At 38.4% G+C, this 18756-nt stretch overlaps 1 protein-coding gene across 1 annotated transcript in view; it reads right to left on the bottom strand.

Moving 5' to 3' along the window:
• The window catches only part of LOC124289799 (phosphofurin acidic cluster sorting protein 2-like), a 146450-nt gene that overhangs the window by 9628 nt on the left and 118066 nt on the right, over window positions 1-18756 (bottom strand). The window contains exons 6-11 of the mRNA XM_046726466.1: window positions 13158-13333; window positions 12548-12610; window positions 11562-11713; window positions 9386-9446; window positions 8074-8133; window positions 5182-5370 (exon numbers count right to left, since the gene is read on the bottom strand). Coding sequence (XP_046582422.1) covers window positions 5182-5370; window positions 8074-8133; window positions 9386-9446; window positions 11562-11713; window positions 12548-12610; window positions 13158-13333 — 701 coding nt within the window. The remainder of the gene's footprint in view (window positions 1-5181; window positions 5371-8073; window positions 8134-9385; window positions 9447-11561; window positions 11714-12547; window positions 12611-13157; window positions 13334-18756) is intronic.

The raw sequence follows: 18756 nt of genomic DNA, 5'->3' as shown, positions 1-18756 counted from the left end.
ATAATTGATGGACAAAGAGTACTTGGGGTCATAATTTCGGTTACACTAATTAATATTAGCAGTTTTATTTAGGAGTGAGTAGGTTGGTGAGTAACGCTATGAAAGTTTTCCAGTTATATCACGGCGCCAGCTTAATGTGGGGGTACATCCTGAAGTGATGACGGTCTCACATGTTTACTTTTTCATGAAACCTACAAGCACAGGTATGGTGTTTACAAACTGAAAAACATATTAGGGGTGAAGCCATGATTATAGGTTCCTGGCATGTCCAAGGGACACAACTCCGTACATCAATCTGCAGCTCCATAAATGACTGGGCCACTGTGATCTATGAATAAAGGGTACAGGGGGTTCTTGATATTGGTTACACTATAAAACGTTAGAAGATTTAAGTATCAATGTTTTAGGAAGACGATACATTAATAGTCGACAGACTCAGGATACAGAATTGCCTGCAATCCCTTCACCAAATGGGAGATTACATCAAGGATGTTGATAGATTACATACGACCAGGTCACCTTTACAAGTCCGTCCACCATTACATTTGTCAAAATTCAAATTACATTCTGAGAAACAGTAGATAGACAAAATGAGACAATATCTACAGATAATAATATTAATATATTCCTTGTACACGGCCGGTTTGAACAAACCACAAGACCTATCTGGACAAAATGAAAATCATGTCATTGCAGAATAAACAAACAAGAATGACAATAAGGGAGAGAATTTATGTCAGCTTCCTTATCACAGGGAACCCAATGTTTCAAAGTGTACTATCAAGTAATGAAGAAATAAGCATAAACTTCGAACATTCTGTTCCTAATAATAAAATGAGTGAATGAGTTAGTTTAGTTTTACTCTGCATTTAGCAATATTCCAGCAATATCACGGCAGGGGACACCAGAAATGGGCTTCACACATTGGACCCATATGAGGAATCAAACCTGGGTCTTCAGCATGACAAGTAAATGCTTTAACCACTAGGCTACCCCACTGTCCCCTTATAATAATGAAGCTGACATCCCTAAATTTTCTCTCTTGTGTATATCACATCTAAATGAGATTCAAACGCTTTACAATGACTATATTTTTATATACTACAAAAAAGAAGTTAAGGACAACCTGAGTCTTTCATACTATTATTGTTAATCTGTTATGCTTTAAGTTCTTTTGAGTAATATATAACATCCAAAGCACTTGAGAGTTGAAGACTTGTGTGCTGATGTCATCAGAAGAGGTATACTGTAAAGATGAGAGACAGTACTTGTACACTTGTCACATGACAGTCACATGAGTCACCATAGATACAACTTACAGGTCACATGACTGCCAGATGGAGAGTGTCACATGACAGTCACATGAGATTACTACATATACAACTCACAGGTAACACGTCTGTGCCAGAAAGAGGGTCACGACTAGAGAGTCTATAAATGCACGACAGGATGCCACACCAGAGTGCCTATTACAGTGTCGCACACACATCATGAACACGTGATTTGATGATGGACAGCTTCATACATACAAGTACGCAAAGAATATCTAACACATGAAATCTCAACATACATGTACTTTCAATATCATCAGATCCTACAAATCTTGAATTTTAATAGTCATTAAGATGTTTTCCCACTGAACATTTTCTCTTTGAAGGTCATGTGTAGGATGAGGACTATTTTTATGGATATACAACTTCTTTATTCTGTATAGGCGACGTTTCGACATAGATTCTAACGTTTCGACATAGATTCTAATGTTGTTGTCAAGCAAGTATCACTTGCTTGACAACAACATTAGAATCTATGTCGAAATGTCGCCTATACAGAATAAAGAAGTTGTATATCCATAAAAATAGTCCTCATCCTTCATCTAACTTCTAGAATGCCAATCAAAGCATGTCATGTGTACTTTGGTTCAAACAAATTTGGAGTACTGAATGTGATGGAATAATCATGATCACCATGAGAGCAAAATTAGAAACTGCAACAGCTGATTTGCACTGCTTGAACACAATAAGATTACAATAACTTGCAAAACTTAACACAAAAGCACAGCCAGTCTAGTCTTCCCTGTATCACTGTTAAAAAATGTAATTTTCAATTTCAAAATGATGAGGATACTGTTTCACAAAACCTCAGCAGTACAACTGCCGGAAGTCTGTGTTAAGGTATGAAAGTGACGATCATCATAACGCTAAGATAATGTTTGAAACTGGCACTTGTTGGTAGCTCTTGGTACAGTGATCCTCCATGATAAATGAAGCATGCAGAGACTGGAGCCGACAGGTGCTGCTACAGGTGAAGTCTAGGTCCAACATTCTGTGATACACGGCACCATCACAAGTCCATGCAGGGCAACTTCACTCCTTACACAGAGCTCTTATAGATACACCATGTTTGGAGAAAATCAAGTATGCATTCCTCAATGGCCTTGGTTTCCATCAACGTTTAGACAAAATATGTTCAGAATCAGGTAATGGTGAATATATTCATCAATATTCAATCAATACTAACAGAATTAAGTAGACATATTTTGAAAACTTAAACCTTCTGTATAGTACTATCCTCCTTCAGTAGATTACTGTTATTTGTCCTTATGGTCATCAATATCCCTAGCAATAACATTTATTACATCCAATTTAAAAGAAGTTAAAGGCCCCTGAATCCTTCAAATAATGATAGTTCATCGGTCAGACACTATAGTTATATTTAAGAATCCTTAATCCTAAGTGTTCTTTACTTCTTTTGAGTTGTACACATACTTCTAATTCAAGCTTCTAATTTGTGGACAGAGCAGCCTGGCATCCATGTATGGTAAATAGGAATGTCTAACAGAAGAGATATGGTATTTCACTGGAGCCTGAAAGTGACCAATTTTGGACAGACCAGTATCTGTGACTAGAAACATTTGATAAAAACCAAAAACATTTCCATGGAGCCAAGAGATTCATGTGGATATATGGCTTATCTTTCCAGATAATATACTTATCTTTTCAAGACAAATTGTTTTCTCTCATGAATGGAAACGGCAATAACACAAGACGATAAAATCACATAATTTGACAAGAAAGGCTAAATCTTCCTTCAGTTATGTGTTTTCTTACTGCTCTATATCTATAAACATTGTCATCAAAGCACAGTGAAAGTGGTTCCAACATGTATTAAGTGTAATACAGATCTTTATGTATTGAATAAAAACTGTTAGGAATCATGAATATTTTCAAGGATATTTTTTTTCCGTAGTGAGCACTGAGCACATAATCGATACAAATTTCCCGAAAAATATTCAAGATCCCAAACTTTTTGAGCAGTACACGTCGCCTACCGGGTATATAGAATAAAGAAGTTGTACATCCATAAAAATAGTCCTTATTCTTCAGTATATTTCAGACAAAGATAGTATTTCATCACTACATTTCATAATGGTATTTACTGTAGATCTGCGAATAAAAACACTTTTATGTATTTGATTCATAAAAATCTATCGCAACGTAACTTGACCAACAACTGAAGTAATCTAGTACTACTGTGCTAGAAAGGGAACACTGAACTTCAACCAATGGTGCAATGCTGCAACAGCAGAAATAATCTTTGCACTCACAGATATGTCCAAAACACTCATAGTAATCAACACACCAAGCTTACAGAAACAAAATGGAAATAATGAAAAAAAGAAACATAATAATTTAACATGAAGTTTTACCATTTAACATATTGATAATAATATTTGGCATTGCTTGTAACCAAGGCAACAATGTATAGATAAACAATACTGCTATACCCTTACACCTAGCACAGATAACTTGATTCCATAACCAGATGACATACAGGGCGACAAGGCTGACCTCTACACTGCAACACCTGAACAATCCACACACCTCAACATACAACACTAGCCCTCGTCCCAACATCACAGTAGCAACATCACTCAAACAATCTTTTACACACACCACCATCTTGGGGATGAAAACGTTTCTGAAGACTCCTGTTCACAAAACTTATTACAATTTTCAATAAGCTGTTAGTTTAGGACATTTTATACGGTCACAAATAATGTTGACCGTTTTGTTTCATATTTCATAACCAGATCTACAAATGGTGACATCAATTAATTCCATGAAAATCATACCATTTCTGTAACCACTGAGACAATTTTGAAATTAAACATCAAATAGTACTGTATCAAACAATAGATGTTTTTTCATTTATAGCGGAAATTAATAATTTTTGAAAGAGTCACATCGTCTCAGTTTTTACCATAAAGTCAAATCTTTTAATTGCAAAATCTGATGTTCTTGGGTTGGTAGTACAAATTACATAACAGTAAAGAGGGTCATAATATACTAACAAATTAAATACCCTGTCACATTGAAAGACAATGCAGGCATTAACTGAACTTTCCAACCCCAACCTGACCTTCACCTTCATGCCTACATCTGTCCTGAAGACAATTCTTATGCACTGCAGCACAAAGAATTAGACACCAGTTGGCACTCCTCATAATCCTTTCCTCTAATAAGTTTCACATAAACTGAAATCAAACTTAACAACAAAACAGGCATTTATTTACAAATTAGGATACAAAACCTGACACCCTGAGTTTGGTTTCTGTCAGAATATTCACAGAAAGAGTTGTCAGGAGACACTGATGTTAGCAGGGGATGATGTTAGGTCCACACAGAGATCACCACACACAAGGAGAGCCATCGCTGGCTGTATCTAGATACACAAACAATATACTCTCAATCTCATAGTCTTCATCGTTATCTGCTTGATGACATCAGTTGATAATTACAATCTTTAACTAAATTTCACCATGATGCACATGATACAATTGTCATGCATTGACTGAAGAAAGAGAGGTAACTCTGTCGAGCTTCCTGCTAACTCACCACCTTGCATTGAGTGAGAATTACCAACTGAAGCAAGTTGTAACAACTGCTGTGACGATGCACTTCATTGAAATAAGGTCAGACTTATCCTGTAAAATCGTAAAAGCAAGCTATTCTATGAATCATTCAGATAGAGATCAAGACTGTAATTTTGAGGGTAACAGAGGTTAGATATCAAACTGAGGCTACACTACAATGTCAGTAAGCATGTGCAGGTCAAGGTCGCATACAAAGCTTGTCATACAGCAGCACTGTGAGCATGACAGGAAGTCTACCAATAACTGACCACGTCGTCTGACCCTCCGGCACTGTTGCGTCTCTCGATCATCTTGTGTTCCTTTTTGCTCTTTTTCTCGCGGTACGATGTGCTCCTTTCCCGAACGAATCGCATGCCCCTGTGTTTTAGGAGTGGGGTAATGGTCTTGGGGGACGACTCACAGGGAGTCTGCGAATCAGATATTTCCACATCTTGCTCCTGGTTTGCACACACACGTAGAACCAACACAAGCAATGGAAGAGGAGCATGTCATGCAGGGAAACATACATCAGTAAGTCAACAATGTCACACAACGGAGCAGCAGCCACTGCTAAACAATCTCAGGCTGAATCACCTGAATAAGGCAACTTATCATCTATGTTAATGGATTAAGTCAGGAACACAGACATTTCAAAGCTTCTGGAAACAGTGGCAAAATATCAAATTCTCAATAGAATAAGGCAGGCAAGTGACATACTGACTGAGAATTGGAAATATACTACTCAAAGTTAAGGTCCATCCGATATTGATATGAAGAAATATGGTGGACCTTAACTTTGTTTGAGTAGCATATCATTAAAGTCAGCTATATTTAAGGAAGGTTTAGATAAAGGCTTCAATCATTGTTCCCATGTGAGAAATCTACTTGTGCTGAGTGAATGCTTTAGGCACTACACTACACCCACCACCTCAAGTCAGCAATTACAGATGATTCTGCATAAAAAGTTCATTCTGCCCAGGAGCAATCAAACAGGTGATCGACAGCATGAACACCAAAATTTGCTGCCCGGGTAAGATGATACATCAAGATATTATGGAAAAAGTTCAGAGCTGGTGTTACCATAGGAGCATTAAGCCAAAACAGCAAATCTCTATTTTGCTACATTTTTACAACACTTATTCTGCCCTCGAATTCTTCCAATCAAAATATACCATGCTTGAAGGAACATACTATACTCACAGAAAAAAAAATCATAACATATTTATGCACCATTAATACTGAATAACCTCAGGTCTGAGTGAGTTGTGTTGAACAGTGCTTTGAGTATATAAGTCATATTGCTGCATGGCTGCTTAATGTGGGAAGAAAACCTGGAGTAATGCAGGTCCTAGGCATTTACCATTTTGGTTAAACCCATGAGCGCTGGTATGGTGCTGACAAACCAAGAAACATAATCATGATGAACAGGGACTTGAACCCAGGACTACTGGATTGGGAATGGGATGCAACCCTGAACAGTAACTGTACCATGACAGGGCCCCATATCTTCAAAAACAATGAGGAGGTGAGGTGAAATGGGGTCTAATGCCGTACATAAGAATATTTCACTCGTATGACGACGTGCATGCGTGTGTATGTGTGGTTGCTTGTACTAGCCCAGACTTAAGCTGGATTGATAGTGCTAGCTCACTGAGATAGCATGCCGCAGTTAAGCATGAATACCCACTCAGACACATTATACTGACTCCGAGCCGACCAGTCCTTAAAAACAATGAGAAAGAAATGAGGCTTTTCTGTTGTTGTAACTGAGAGCACATGAAGTAAATATTAAAAAGAGTTGGTTTCCTTGGAAATAAGGAAGCTTTGAAATCATGCACATCAAAACTTCACAGCCACCAAACCATGTTGATTTTCAAAAAGCGTTGAAATGCCTGATGCTCCTTCAATCTAAACCTTAATTTAAGATATTCAATAACTGTAATACATCACATTACAATTGACAGCCACTATGCTGAAGCATTCAGTCCAACCCCTAAAGGGCCCCATGCCAACTACACTTTCTCTTCACACATTCAAAGGAAAGGGATTTAATTGATCATTTACTAATCAGCAGTTAATACAAACAGGTACCAATATATTGAATTTACTTATCTAAAAGAGTCAGCCTTATGTGTGTCAAGGAAGGTCAGAAATTCTCCTCTCCACCAAATCAGATTATAATATTATCAGATCAATGTTACAGCTACCTGATGTCAGCTACTGCGATTGTCCAGCAAGATTTAACCTTTGCAAGTAGCCTGCTTCTCAGGAATTAGCCAGCCTTTGGTGTCATTATTTTCATACAGAGTGAGCACATATTGCCTTAGCACTGAACAGGAACTGTCTTGCTTTTCCCCACCATGTTCAGAATGTAATAAGTACCAGGGGTGGAAATAACTTTAAAATTGCTAGTGTACTCCGGTACAGTGGCACATGTAAAATCACTTGCCCTGATAATTTTTCCGCTATACTGGCCGATTTTTTTGGTGATTTTTTTATATAAGCAACATAATTAACATTGGAATGTAAACCGGACACTGGTACAGCGTGATATACAAATGTGCTTGCCCGACAGAAAAAAACACTGGACTCGGACGTCGGGCAATGGGTTATTTCCACCCCTGCAGTACCCTTATAAAATAAATCATACTTAAGAAACTTTCATGGCATTTCTGCCATATTCTAAAATGGCTTCCATAGATTCCATATCTCAAACACCAATTAAAGCTGCACATGCAATATCGTAAATAACTCATAACAGAGTCATAACCAAGATGACTGACAAAGCGGCCATCTTTGAATTCAATAAATGATAAGATACAGATGAAGTACACCTGATTCTTTAGAATCACTAAATCTGTCATTAAACTGATAGTAATGATAACCAAACACAAACTGACTTGCCTCACCAAAAGTGCAACAGAATTTTTTAATTCATGAGGAAAATAACAAATATTCAACTGAAAAAGCTTTGAAAAAAGCAAAGTATACTATTTCAGTGAATCATTCAGCCTCGACTTGGATCTACATGTGAGTACTGCACATTGAAACATCCAGGAAACCCTACTGCATCTAATATGGAGAGAGGACAACACTGGGGACTCTAGGACCAACCATCTACGAGACTGACACACGATACACCAAGCAGCACTCATACTCACAATGTTGCCGTCGTTGTCGAGTCGTCGGGTCACGTTGTCATCACTCAGGCGGAAGGATTCCTGCAATTACAACTCATACTTTTTGTACAGAAATCATATTTTTTTCCTGATGAAAAGACATTAACTGCAATTCAAAGCCTTTTTGAGTGAAATGTAATGACAATAATTGTAATTTCCCTTTGAACATCATATATAATTTTGATATTTACCCATCTGTCTTATCAAATGTATCTCTAAACCAAAGCTGTAATCTGCAGATAACCTCAGACACTTAATTTCACTCAACAACCATTATGTGACCAGTGATCAACAGCATGAGCATCGGTCTACGCCATTGGGATACAATGACACATGTCAACCAAGTCAGCGAGCCTGACCACCCACCTCTTACGACAAGCATGGCTTACTGAAGACTAAGTCTAACCTGGATCTTCACAGGTAGGAATTGACAGACTATTCAGAATGTGCATTAAATCTAGCAAGACTGATGCAGCTACAGATCATTGTGCAAAAAAATTATGAAATTATGTATCAGTCATAACATGGCCGTTGTGCTGCTAAAATATGAAAAATAATCAGGGTGATTGCAGGATCTCAACCTATGACCTGTAGATTCTGGACAGTCTAAGGGAAGGAACTCTGCCCATTGACTGGCAACACTTACTACCCAGGTGTTCAGGGTGATTGCAGGATCTCAACCTATGACCTGTAGATTCTGGACAGTCTAAGGGAAGGAACTCTGCCCATTGACTGGCAACACTTACAACCCAGGTGTTCAGGGTGATGGAACTGCAGGGTCTCAACCTATGACCTGTAGATTCTGGACAGTCTAAGGGAAGGAACTCTGCCCATTGACTGGCAACACTTACAACCCAGGTGTTCAGGATCTCAACCTATGACCTGTAGATCCTGGACAGTCTAAGGGAAGGAACTCTGCCCATTGACTGGCAACACTTACAACCCAGGTGTTCAGGATCTCAACCTATGACCTGTTGATTCTGGACAGTCTAAGGGAAGGAACTCTGCCCATTGACTGGCAACACTTACAACCCAGATCTCAGTAACCTGTAGATTAAGATCTGCCCATTGACTGGCAACACTTTCCCAGGTCGGTAGCATTAGATTCTGGACAGTCTAAGGGAAGGAACTTCCTATGTTACAGTATAGGAGGATTCTGGACAGTCTAATGAAGGAAAATTGACTGGCAACACTTACAACCCAGATCTAAAGCCCTAAGATCTTAGGCTTCGTGGCTTCCTATGACAGTATAGGAGCTTTGTGAAACGGTGCCCAGGTGTTCAAGAAAACCCACCTGGACTTTTGGTGCTGAGACATCTGATTCATGGGTGCTTCCTCTCCCGGTGAAGAAGGGTCTGTCAGATAAATAGCAAAGGTCAATATGTACACAGTAAAAGCACAGTTGGATTAAAGTTTCTTGTGTGATACATGTTTTGTAGATTGTAAATCTTCCCATGAAGATATTGGATCTATGGTAGGGTTTATAAAGGTTTAAGTCAGTCTTCATACACTACAAAATACATAAAGCCATTTAGAAAGTGGTCAAATGTATCAGAGGCTACACAAAGTCTGTAGTCTTGACTACCAGTATGTCGGTAGCTGAGTGGGTTAGATGGCTGACTTTGTGTACTGGTGATTAGGTGCCTCACTCAGAGGATGTTGGATACCTTAGGCCAAAAAATATATGTCCGTTTCCGGTAACCCGACCAACCCTAAATCTTTATTTAACCAAGTCAATATCATGACTGGACTGCATTTCAATTCATCATTTTCATCCAAATCGAGTATGATATTTTCATGTTTTTCAGTGTACGTAGGGCTAAAATGGATTGTATTGAATTGGCATAATGGGTCCTCACTGACCAAATCTGCAGATAAATAACATGAATAATGATTTGATATAGAAATCTTTCAATGTTTCATCATAAGGCATTGTCACTACATGATGGTACTCTTGAAGACCTCAGGTGCCCACCTGGTGCCACTAAGAAATAAAAAAAAAAAAAAAAAAAAAAGAAGATAAAACCGACCCACCTACCCTATTTTTTAAAAGCATGTAATAGGAAACGGACATATATTTTTTTGGTGCCTTACTCTGAGTTGTAGTCAATAACACTGAAACCACTTAATAATCAGAAGGGATTGGGGTAGCCTAGTGGTTAAAGCGTTGGCTCGTCATGCCGAAGACCCGGGTTCGAATCTCCACATGGGTACATTGTGTGAAGCCCATTTCTGGTGTCTCCCGCCGTGATGTTGCTGGAATATTGCTAAAAGCGGGTAAAACCAAACTCACTCACTCACTAATAATCAAATAGGATGAAGCAGTGGTTGACAGCATGAGCACAGATCTCAGCCGAATGATTATGCTGACACATAGTTTGGTCAAACACTGTCTCCAGCTGATACTATTTTTGTGCTCTGTGAGTGTGACCTAGTCTGTATCCACTTCATTCATACGCAAAAATGACTAATTCATCTAGCTAACTCCAAGTGTTGTCTTTCAGCATTTGGTCTCCTTTAGTGCATGCCAACGTTCTTCAGTACACACTGTTCTTGTTACATTGGGTATCTTTTGTTTGATTTATCTATTTCAGTGTTGGTCCTGGGTATCAGTTTTGTTCTAGGATTCATTATTCATTTGCAAATACAATAAGCTATGCTTATAATGAACTGACAGATAGAAGAAACTGTTTTGGTCAAGGAAACATTCTTTATATTTTAGTCGAAATGTGTATTAAAAACTATACTTAGGCCAGACCAATTTGATTTCTTGTTTTACATATTTTTTCAAGAATAAGAAAAGAAAAAAATTCCCTGCTCAAAAAATAAAATCCAAATGTTTTTATTGGCCAAAAATGTAAACTTACCCAATTTTTAAAAAATTGTCTTTTGCCCCATATACACTTCATAAATTGCCAAAAGTAAAATACTTAGGAATATTACTTTGACTGGTGATTTTTTTCCCCACTCCTGCCTTTAGGTTTTCTGAGGACAAAAATCTGTAAAACAAGAAATAAAATGGGTCTGGTCTTAAAATGAACTAATACTAGTGGTCCTTTAGAGTTTGTTGTAACTTTTAACTGCAATGGCCTTTAATTATAACTACATCTGACCATTACTGCGTACTGGACCTGTTTATGTTGATGTACTTTTTTCACAGAAAGCCTGCCCATAGAAGAGGTTATTAGATTAATGTGAAACTGACTGACTGACTGACTTTGGTTTTACGCCGCTTTTAGCAATATTCCAGCAATATCACGGCGGGGGACACCAGAAATGGGCTTCACACATTGTGCCCATGTGGGGATTTGAACCTTCACAAAATGGGCCTTCACATTGTGCCCATGTGGCGATCTTCGCATGAACGCTTTAACCATTAGGCTACCCCACCGCCCCTAATGTGAAACTAGCTTAACAGCAGGATCTGAGGTAATCTTTTTTCATCCATTCATTGAACATCCCCCTGTTACCTGAGTCTTGGTTTTGGTGTTGACATGACACTCATGGTGTCCAGCTCAGGGCCACTGTCACTCATGTCATCCCACTGATCTAGAAGGTCGTCGATGTCACCGGGTGTGTTGTCAGGGTCGTTGAGGTCATGGTCTGCCTCAGAGTCCAATACCTACAACACAAAGAGAAAACATTGTTGTCTATTCAAACCTTGCACGTTTACACGGTACCACACTGTTTTACAAGGTATATGGTGAACTTAGGATGTGGCAAGTCTGCATTGATCATCATCAGTTTGCACTGGAGGTGAGGTGAAATTGGGTTTAACGTCGTGCTTGAGAATATTTCGCTCATATGACGATGTGCGTGCGTGTGTATGTGTATGTGCGTCTGCTTGTACTAGCCCAGACTTAAGCTGGTTTTTATAGTGCTAGCCCACTGAGATACCATGCCGCAGTGAAGCATGAATACCCCACTCAGACACATTATACTGACTCCGAGCCGACCAGTCCTTGTACCCATTAATGCCGAGCGCCAGACAGGGACCAACAAGTACCCATAATTTAACGTCTTTTGGTATGACGCGGTCGGGGATCGAACCCGCGACCTTCCGCTCTCCGGGCGGACGCTCTAACCACTACACCACGAAGGCGGTCAGTTTGCACTGGAACACACATTTGGCATATGATAATAAGCATCAACCAAGTCAGTCCTGTTAGCAACCTCTTATGACAAGCATGGTTTTCTGAAGACAAATTCTAACCCAGATCTTCATGGGTTGAGACTTGTAGGAAGTGGCAAACTGAGTTTGATTACCAGGTTTGTGCAAATTTGCATCCCTGTTCTATAGGGCGATCATAACACAATCTCTTTCTATACTGTTAAGGTTAGAATTAATTAATTCCTGTATGGCATCCAAACTTTGATACAAATAGACCTAGATTAACAGAGATTCACAGCAAATAAAGCATAAACATGCAAGGTTTGTTTTTTGGGATCAACTTACATCTTCTGCTGAAACCTTGAACTTCTTCAGTAAAGCTATGAACCTCTGTTTAATATTCCGTTGCTGAAAGTAGATAATTAACAAAATATGGAGACATCGTCGAAAACAAATCATTCAACAGTTTCAAGAATATTTTGTATGCCTGTTTCTATTTGTGCTGAAGTCTCATTTTAGCAAATATCGAGCACACGCATTTGTGTCCAGAGCCGTAAACACTGATTTTAGGGACCATTTTTTAGGGCCTCTCTAAACTGTCATTCTGTACCCTGCATAAGTTGACTTCAGTGACTGAGTAAGGTTTTGTGTCACTTTCCATTGATATCATGGCGGGGGATTCGAGAAATGGGCATCACACACTGCACCCATGTGGGAAACCGAACCCGGGTCTTCAGAGAGTTTAGCGAATTCTTTAACTAGTAGGCTACCCACCACACCTTGTTAGACAACAAGAGATGGATCATCTGCTACAAGTTGATCACTTCAGTATTAAATATATAATAATATAAAACTATTGCCTGTCAAAATATCATTTTCACTGACAAAAAGATGCATGCCTCCTTCATCTCAGTTATTAACCCTTTTCATGCCTATAAACTGGACTGTGTCTTACCCTAGATGTAACCGGTCGTATCTTGCTGCGACTGGTCTTCCTAGGTCTCGGTCGGCCATCTTCCTCCAGCATCATGGGCTCAATGTCGCTCATCTCATCATTGGAGGAGAAGTCCTGGTCATTGAAGTCATGGACATCCTCTTCGTCAGAGTCATTGTCAACATCTGGAGAACGGTCTGCAAGTACAACAGAAGTTTAAAGCAATGCCAAATGGAATCGGTTTGCAAGTAAAACAAAATTTCCAACCATGCTTTATGGAATCGGTCTGCAAGAAAAACCAAACTTTCCATCAATGCCAGTTGGAATCCGTCTGCATGTAAAACCAAACTTCCCAACCATGCCTTATGGAATTGGTCTGCAAGTAAAACAAAAATGTCCAACCATGCCTATTGGAGTCGGTCTGCAAGTAAAACAGAAGTTTAAAACAATGCCTAAGGGAATCAGTCCACAAGGAAACAACTTTCCAACATTGCCAACGCATAACCGACAACAAGTAAAGAACTTTCCAACAGATAATTGTCAACAAATCAAACTGACATTCATCTCCTCCTCATAATCTGGGGATCGGTATGCAAGGATAAGATATGTCCAGACATGAGACAAGACCTGAGAAAGAAGACTGCAAACTCTTGATCCCTTCTCTATTATGATTCAGGTACACCTATGATCATTACGTGCATACTCACCAACATGCAGTCAACATGGAGCTAACATACAGAAGAGAGCTAAAAATGGCACATGGGCTTCAGATACTAACTACTAAAGCAGTCATTTCCAAAGGGATAGTGCCCATGAAAGGACAACTATGACATCTGAAGTGGTACATTTTGCATTCACATATATGGAATTTATTACATTTTACACAGAATTATTCAACTCATTTAATCAGGCATTCTCATATGAGATATTTGCTTATATAGCTCTATCTCCTTGTGCCACAAGTATTTTTGGTGAATAAAACATATATTTATCAGAAATCTGCACATAGTCTCAAAATGGAATTCTACATGTATAGAAATACAAAGAGTATCTCTAGTTATGTAAAACCAGGCATACAAAATGTCCATCTCCAAGTGCTACATGTGGTTTTGGTGAATAAAACATACATACATCCTTAACAAACACAGTCTCAAAAGGGAATTCTTCATGTAGATATACAAAGAATAAGCATAGATATGTAAAATGAGGCATACAAATCTCCCACTTCGGTGGAGAAATTGATCAGCAACCATGAACCTTAAAACATCTGATGACAAGTGACAGACGGGAGCACAAGATTGTCTGGGGATGAAGCTTATTAAGTGTGGTATTGACTTGCCAGGACGTCTGACAGGCTGATAGAAAGGTTATCATGGTACCCTGTCAGTACAAACTGGAACTCCACCATAACGTTCTCTATATATGCTTGAACCTCAAGTAAACACAACCATTCAAGGGCTTTCCAAGGTCATTCTGCTCTATCTAAGCAATTTATGATCTCTGTAAAAACTGTCACCTGAACAAAACTTCAACAAAACTTTCAAATATTAACTTGATCTTTGGCTGGATAATATTACATTTACTGCCTCATGTAGATGATTGTCAGTGAGATAACTGAATCAGTAAAGTTCAGAGTGAGTGAGTTAATATTTAAGTCACATCGGCAATATCTCAGCCATATTGTGACGAGAGTAAAGTTCAGAAGATTTAGCTACAGCTTTGGACACGCTTATAGTCATAATGAAATAAACTTCATGAACTGTAACCGACAATTGGTTATAACTACTTGGGTTGTCAGTCAAGATGTGATGTACGACAATGTCGTATTGGCCACAGTCGGTTTACTCATGACTATCTGCTGAAAACAGATGGGGATGGACCTCCCATGTGTGTCTCTTGCGATGAAGTGTTCACCATCAAGCATATTCTGCTTGACTGTGAGGACTTTCCGACTGCAAGGGATTCACATTATGATGCGACACATCTGAAAGATCTGTTTTCCTGCGTGAGCTGGCATCTGATTGTTAACTACCTGAGGGAAGTTGGTCTGTTTCATGAATTGTAACTGTGTAATGTGAATAACGTGCTTTTTGAATTTAGTGCTATGACATTTTCTGCTTTTAAATGACAATGAAATGAATATATGTTTTTGAATTAAACTCATTTGGACTTTGTACTGAATGTTTATTAATGCAGACTTGTTCTCGTCACTATATGGCTGAAAATGCCAAATTGTAACTGGAGGCCCAACTCGACTCAACTATAGTGATAATGAGAAAAGTTTCAGGGTCATGTTCAGTAGCATGCTGGTTACTGTAGGTGTAAAGACACAGTGTACAATTGATGTATTGCAGTTATTTGCCCAGCCATTGTATCAGATCAACAGCTATAGTTTATAAACACAAATAGTTATAAAATAGAAATTATGTTTCCATGACAATTTCACATTGATTTTCCTATCAGAAATTAAAAGCATCATACTGGTGCATCTGGCTATCTATTCTCGAAAAGTTTGTAACCCTATGAACTATTCAAACCCATTCTTAACACATTGGCTATGATCAAAGTTAAGAATTCTTAGGGCTACGAAAGTTTCGAGAAAAGGTCCCTGGACCATATGTATTGAATGAGAGGATGTTCTAAGAACATGTTGTTTCTCTCCTATAGTCTGTTTGCAGTGAAAACCTACTGATGGATTTCACTTTTAACAAAAAAGTAAATTGAATAAATAATAGCGATTTGAAACTATGATTGTTTGTTAAACAACTTTTATCCTAAGCTGAATAAAATTCTCAGACTTAAATGTTCAATTGGCAAGGTAAAATTATGACGATTCACAATCTTAATTTCACTTTGATTTACTTTTTTGCTTAAAGAGAAATTCGTTGGTACGTTTTCACTGCAAACACTAGCCTGTCTCACAGTCCCTGAACCACATTATTTTCCCTACTGCGAAGCCCTCTCTGCAGTGCTAAAGCCCAAAATAAAGCAAGTCTAGATTTCCCCAGGTTCAGGATCTCTGGTCTGCCTTGGGCTCCTTTTCAATTTAAATGGGCTTATTTGTTACTATCAAAATTATATATATTCAGAGACTAAGCATTAGTCTATGCAAACACTATAATACGACATCTTCTCAGGTACATATGCACCAGTATGACATTCTGTATTTATTACATACCCAGTGCACGACGGACTGTTTTAATCTAACTCTATACATCACTACTGACACCTCTACATTGAGGTTACCTCGACCTCGACCTTAAATAACTCAAGGGACATATGACATGACGGTCACATTCAGATATCATCAATCAAGTGCCAGGTTCTGATCACGAAAGGGAAACAAAACAAAATAATATTTGATACAAAACAATCTCCTAATTAAAGATCTCATTAAAATGGTAAAAAATGGCTGAAACCTAAATAATGTCTAAATTCAGATGTTTACAGAAAAACAAAACTTAGTACTGCGAACATTGGAAAAAGTTGATCGGGCAGCCATGCAAAATGGAAATTGGAGTGCAATACGGAATTTGGCTATGCTCGCAGTATTACACGGCTGTATTGCTATCCTAAAAGTAAACAAGAAAACAAAGTCATCAATATCCCCCGCAATGGCAAAATACTCTTCATGATTATGTCTACGAAGTTAAAAGGCACAAGTACACCACCAGATCTATCTATGTGCCAAGTTTGGTGAAGAAATAGTGAACAGTTTTAGAGTTCAGCTCCGGAAAAGAGCACTACCACTAATTTCAGTCAAAGTCAAACTTGTTGCCATGGAAACGCCAAAAATATTTTATTCAGAATTTCAAAACTACCAAAAGGCACCAGTACACCACCAGATCTATCTATGTGCCAAGTTTGGTGAAGAAATATTGAACGGTTTTAGAGTTCTGCTCCGGAAAAGAGCACTACCACTAATTTCAGTCAAAGTCAAACTTGTTGCCATGGAAACGCCAAAAATATTTTATTCAGAATTCCAAAAATACCAAAAGGCACAAGTACACCACCAGATCCATGTATGTGCCAAGTTTGGTGAAGAAATTTTGAACGGTTTTAGAGTTCTGCTCCGGAAAAGACAAATGTGCACGGACGGACGGACGGATGCACGCACGGACGGAGTCCATTTTAATACCCCCCGCAGAATGCGTTGCGGGGGATAATAAGTATGTAACAACTAACAAAACTCTGTGTCACTTTCAACAAAATAGATGTTTTGGTTCAACAAGGCAAATATTTCATAGATTCAGATGATGAAGCAAGTCATAGTTATGTTGCTGAATGCTGAGTCAAGGTCTTGAATTAACACACAGAAAAACAGGATGGACCTTCACATGACTTCTCTTAGGTAATGATTATTAGTTCAATTCATAATTCCAAGAGTATATATCAACAAAAAGAATAGGTTGTCCTTATAAGAGAATGGCATACTGTCAAGACTTGCTAATTATAAGGAAATAATTACCGTATATGACCGTCTATAAGACGACCCCATGGATAAGACGACCCCCAAACTTGACCCTTAAAATCAGTGTCAAAATGGTATGTTTTGTGCATAAGTCGATCCCCCGCGATGGGGTCCTAATCGCGGCAAACACAGACCACAGACAACTGGCAGTTACCAATAATTATAACTTTGGTCCACATTATTCAAAGAATTCACTGTCATATATATTGTGTCTACTCACGGATCGAAACGAAGTGTAGTTGACAGAAAATGCATAATATATTTTGCTTCTCTAAATATCATATTTATTGTAGCAACAAACTGGCTTGCTTATTTTACCCCATTCAACAATCACGAACTGATTACCGCCTCGTTTTCCATTGACTGCTAGTTTACAGTAACATCGGTGAAAATGTGTGAATTTAAATGGCTTCCGTATTTTACCCCATTCCATGTGCGTACAACTTCTGCTTACCACGTTCATTAGGGTCCGTATAACCTTAGTGTTGATTATATATATTTTACATAAAAACTGTAAATAAAATTACACAATGCTAGGATATATTTCTTTGGGTTAAATAATAGTATTCTGTATTATATTTTACTGACGACTGCGTCAGAATTCATCCCGTTATATTATTGTGCATGTTTGAACTTGTTCGCCGGGAAACGTGTGCACAGCTGATTGCTATTTCCGGCTTTGTGTACGAGACAAATACGCACGGTAATCTTAATTAATTTATAGAGCAAAAACTGTAACTAAAATTACACAATGCTAGGATATATTTCTTTGGGTTAAATAATGGTATTCTGTATTATATTTTACTGATGACTGCGTCAGAATTCGTCCCGTTATATTATTGTGCATGTTTGAACTTGTTCGCCGGGAAACGTGTGCACAGCTGATTGCTATTTCCGGCTTTGTGTACGAGACAAATACGCATGGTAATCTTAATCCCTGCAAATAATACAATGCCCAGCAAAAACAACTTATAACTTAAAAGGTAAATAATCTTGTCTAGTGACGTTTAATTGCAAATTTGACGTCTCTACTGACAAAGTCGTCTTCTGTTGTTTGTTCACGCGAAGTGATACGATGTTGTTTTCTTACCCCTGGAAAAAAGTTTGACGAAAGCGTAACCCATGGATGAGACGACCCCCTTCTACAGA

Source organism: Haliotis rubra, unplaced genomic scaffold (genome assembly GCF_003918875.1).
Source record: "Haliotis rubra isolate DU_JTF1 unplaced genomic scaffold, ASM391887v1 Scf45, whole genome shotgun sequence".
Classification (NCBI taxonomy): Eukaryota; Metazoa; Mollusca; class Gastropoda; order Lepetellida; family Haliotidae; genus Haliotis; species Haliotis rubra.
The sequence above is the reverse complement of the archived record's forward strand: the minus strand, read 5'-3'. Positions and strand labels throughout refer to the sequence as shown.